Source organism: Sphaeramia orbicularis, chromosome 11, assembly GCF_902148855.1.
Source record: "Sphaeramia orbicularis chromosome 11, fSphaOr1.1, whole genome shotgun sequence".
NCBI classification, from domain to species: Eukaryota; Metazoa; Chordata; class Actinopteri; order Kurtiformes; family Apogonidae; genus Sphaeramia; species Sphaeramia orbicularis.
The window spans coordinates 37,784,689-37,788,758 of record NC_043967.1 but is presented as its reverse complement, the minus strand read 5'-3'; the positions used below and the strand labels follow the sequence as shown (position 1 = coordinate 37,788,758).

The following is a 4,070-nucleotide window of genomic DNA, read 5'->3' as shown; positions in this document are numbered from 1 at the left end:
GCAGAATGCATTACCTCATCCTCTTCGTTCTGCTCCCAGCATGCATCTTGGCTGGTAAGTGTGTATTTTTGTTAAATATAATGTCCATTATATATACAGTATTAGACACTTACACAGATGGAGTAAAAAAAACATTTTATACCATCAGTGTAACACTGGTCTATAAGTAAAATACCTCCAGAATAAAAAATACTCAGTAAAGTACAAATACAAATTCTCCCAAAACATACTTGAGTATAGTAGTGGAGTACTATTCTTTTGTTACTGTACAACACTGGTAATAGCACTTTATATGTACATTGAAAACATCAGCTGACCAGCACTTTACAAATGCATTTTATTAAGTTACTGCAAGATTTAGCACATTTTTTTTCTGAGGCAGATCATTAAACCTTACAGGGGAAGCTGAGGAAAAAGAGAAACCATTCCTTCTATATCCTGGTTAATTCTGTCCATTCTTGTTGTCACAGGTGAGACAGCGACCTTCTCCTTCTCCCCACCAGTGGGCTCAGGCAGTGGTTCTGCCTATACTCTGAGTGGAGAGGGCCGGGTCACAGCCATTCGAGTGTGGGAGCGCTATAACTACTACATTTATGGGTAACTATTTCATTTCATTTATTAAGATCCCCATTAGCAACTGATGATTCAGTTGCTATTCTTCCTGGGGTCTCCTCTGCATTACATTACAACACAGGTGTCAAACATGAGGCCCAGGGGCCAAATCCGGCCCGCCAAAGGTTCCATTCCAGCTCGCAGGATGAAAGTGCAAAAATGAACCTGAACAGTCCAGGTTGTCCAAATCCTTTTGGTTCAGGTTCCACATACAGACCAATTTGATCTCCAGTAAAAATAACAACACAATAACCCATAAATAATGACAACCACAAATTTTCTTTGTGAAAAATTATGTGGAAAAAATTTAAGTGAAAAAAATCACATTACACCGTGAAAATATTTACATTTACAAAACTATTCTTTCACAATAAAATGCAAATAAATACATCAATAAAAACAAAGATGAACCACCTGAAATGTGCAATTTGAACAATATTCTGCCTGTTACTAAATATTTTATGCATTTATGGATCCGCTGTGATCTGTAGTTGTGTTAATAATAAGAGATGTAATATTGTAGAAATTGTTCAAATTTTAGTTCCAAACTCCAAAATTTTAACAATATTCTGCCTGTTACCAAATGTTTATGTAACACTGTGTGTAAATGTACATGTATAAATAATAAGTCGGGGCCTAATATTGTTAAAATTGCAGTAATTTTTCAAATGAAATTTCTATTTTTTCAGGTTATTCACATCTTTTTTAAAAATGTGAATATTTTCATAATTTAATTAGGGTTTTTTTGTACTAAAAGAAAAAGAAAAATTTGGATTTGTCATTATTTATAGGTTATTAAGTGATTATTTTACTGGTCTGGCCCGCTTGAGATCAAACTGGGCTAAATATGGCCCCTGAACCAAAATGAGTTTGACACCCCTGCATTACAATTTTAATTATTTTACATTAATCTTACACCATTCACGCACACACACACACACACACACACACACACACACACACACACACACAGGACAAATACAACAGCCCAATGCAATTAAAATAACCAAACAAAATAAGTACTATACACTTGTACTCCTTCACCAAACAATAGCTATCTGACACAAATCATAAGACATCTTTCAATATTATCCATACTCTTTCCATTTCATGTCTGCTATGTAAACAAAAAAAGTTTTAATTTCTTTTGAAAACATTTTCTATTATTTTCCGACAACAAAAACCCTGGCAATCCATTCCATGCAGCCATGGCCCGTTAAAAAACAATTTGATGTAACTGATTTCACCGCGTTCCAAATTATTGTGCAAATTGTATTTAAGTGTCATAAAGATTACATTTTTTGTTTTTCAATTAAACTCATGGCTGGTATTGTGTCTCAGGGCTCTTTGGATCACTGAAATCAATCTCAGACACCTGTGATAATTAGTTGGCCAGGTGAGCCCAATTAAAGGAAAAACTACTGAAGAAGGATGTTCCACATTATTAAGCAGACCACCATTTTCAAGAAATATGGGAAAGAAAAAGGATCTCTCTGCTGCTGAAAAGTGTGAAATAGTTGAATGCCTTGGACAAGGCATGAAAACCATAGATATTTCACGAAAACTTAAGCATGATCATCGTACTATTGAGAGATTTGTGGCTGATTCAGAGCACACACAGGTTCATGCAGATAAAGGCACAATGAGGAAGGTTTCTGAGAGCAGCTGCTAAAATGCCATTACAAAGCAGCAAACAGGTGTTTGAAGCTGCTGGTTCCTCTGGAGTCCCGCGAACATCAAGGTGTAGGATCCTCCAGAGGCTTGCAGTTCTGCATAAACCTTCTATTCGACCACCCCTAGCCAATGCTCACAAGCAGAAACGGCTGCAGTGGGCCCAGAAATACATGGAGACTAATTTTCAAACAGTCTTGTTCATTGATGAATGCCATGCAACCCTGGATGGTCCAGATGGATGGAGTAGTGGATGGTTGGTGGATGGCCACCATGTCCCAACAAGACTGCGACGTCAGCAAGGAGGTGGCGGAGTCATGTTTTGGGCCGGAATCATGGGGAGAGAGGTGGTCGGCCCCTTTAGGGTCCCTGAAGGTGTGAAAATGACCTCTGCAAAGTATGTGGAGTTTCTGACTGACCACTTCCTTCCATGGTACAAAAAGAAGAACCGTGCTTTCCGAAACAAAATCGTCTTCATGAACAATAATGCACCATCTCATGCTGCAAGGAATACCTCTGCATCATTGGCTGCTATGGGCATAAAAGGAGAGAAACTCATGGTGTGGCCCCCATCCTCCCCTGACCTCAACCCTACTGAGAACCTTTGGAGCATCCTCAAGCAAAAGATCTATGAGGGTGGGAGGCAGTTCACATCCAAACAGCAGCTCTGGGAGGCTATTCTGACATCCTGCAAAGAAATTCAAGCAGAAACTCTCCAAAAACTCACAAGTTCAATGGATGCAAGAATTGTGAAGCTGCTATCAAATAATGGGTCCTGTGTTAAAATGTAACTTAACCTGTTGAGATGTTTTTGATTGAAATGGCTTTTGATTTCAGTAAATCTGACCTCCTAATGCTGCAAATTCAACAAAAGACTATTTTCAGTTCTTTACAACCTAGAAGATGTCTTGAAACTCTCTTGTGCATAATAATTTGTAACAGTGCATTTTAAGTTTTTTATTTTTGAAAAAAATACTGTTTTCACTGGGAGGTTTGTTCAATAACATTTGAATTAAACTTTAACAGCTGATGACTTGAAAATTATGCTGACTGTCATTTGCATCGACTATTTAGGAAAATCAGAGAAAAACATCATTTGCATAATAGTTTGGAACGCGGTGTTCTGCCTAAAGGCAGAACACACCGTGTTTCACTGGTTTGTTTTGTACAATAATTATGTTGATCCACAAAAAATGACAGTTTTCTGGAAATAATTTCTGGAGTTTGTGTTGCTATAATGTTACGAATAAATGATAAAAAAAAAATTTCAATCCAGATTTTACAGTTAACCATGTTAAACTGTTGTGCATTGTGGTGTGGAACTATCACAACACTATTGCACCAACATGAGTAGAACTCATTCATAACAATGAACTCATATAAATTATCTTGTCAAATGTCTCCATTTCTTAGCATCCAGATCCGCCATGGCTTCATCTGGTCCAGTGTTGCTGGTTACAGTTATGGAACTCTCCTGGAGATTGAGCTGCGTGAAGATGAAGCCATCATCCAGATTTCTGGGAAATACGCTCACTACCTGCGGTATCTTATTTTCACCACCAACCAAGGTCGTACACTGTATGCAGGTCAGCCCTATGGCCACTCTTTCAACATGTACCCCGAGCATCCACAGGCTGAGCTGCTGTTCATCAGTGGACGCCATCATGGAGCCCTGACCGCCATCGCAGGACACTGGGGCACTCCTGGGTCAATTGCAGACAACGGCACCGGGCACTAAGAGGGAGTCAACCCTTTCATGCATGAATTATGAGAACCTTAATGGGTCA

General features: G+C 38.6%; 1 protein-coding gene across 1 annotated transcript; it reads left to right on the top strand.

Annotated features, from left to right (window-relative positions):
* Window positions 1-4,070, top strand: LOC115428948 (zymogen granule membrane protein 16-like). Its single transcript, XM_030148215.1, has 3 exons — window positions 1-51; window positions 459-597; window positions 3,697-4,070. Exons 1-3 carry the CDS (start codon window positions 6-8, stop codon window positions 4,019-4,021), a joined length of 510 nt encoding a protein of 169 aa, XP_030004075.1. The 5' UTR covers window positions 1-5; the 3' UTR covers window positions 4,022-4,070.

Bases quoted from the DNA above. Each gene is read 5' to 3' on its own strand.
- LOC115428948 (XM_030148215.1), top strand. From the start codon at position 6: ATGCATTACCTCATCCTCTTCGTTCTGCTCCCAGCATGCATCTTGG. The intron at 52-458 runs CTGGTAAGTGTG...TTCTGTCCATTC, and splicing joins GCTCCCAGCATGCATCTTGG to TTGTTGTCACAGGTGAGACA. The intron at 598-3,696 runs GTAACTATTTCA...TCCATTTCTTAG, and splicing joins TATAACTACTACATTTATGG to CATCCAGATCCGCCATGGCT.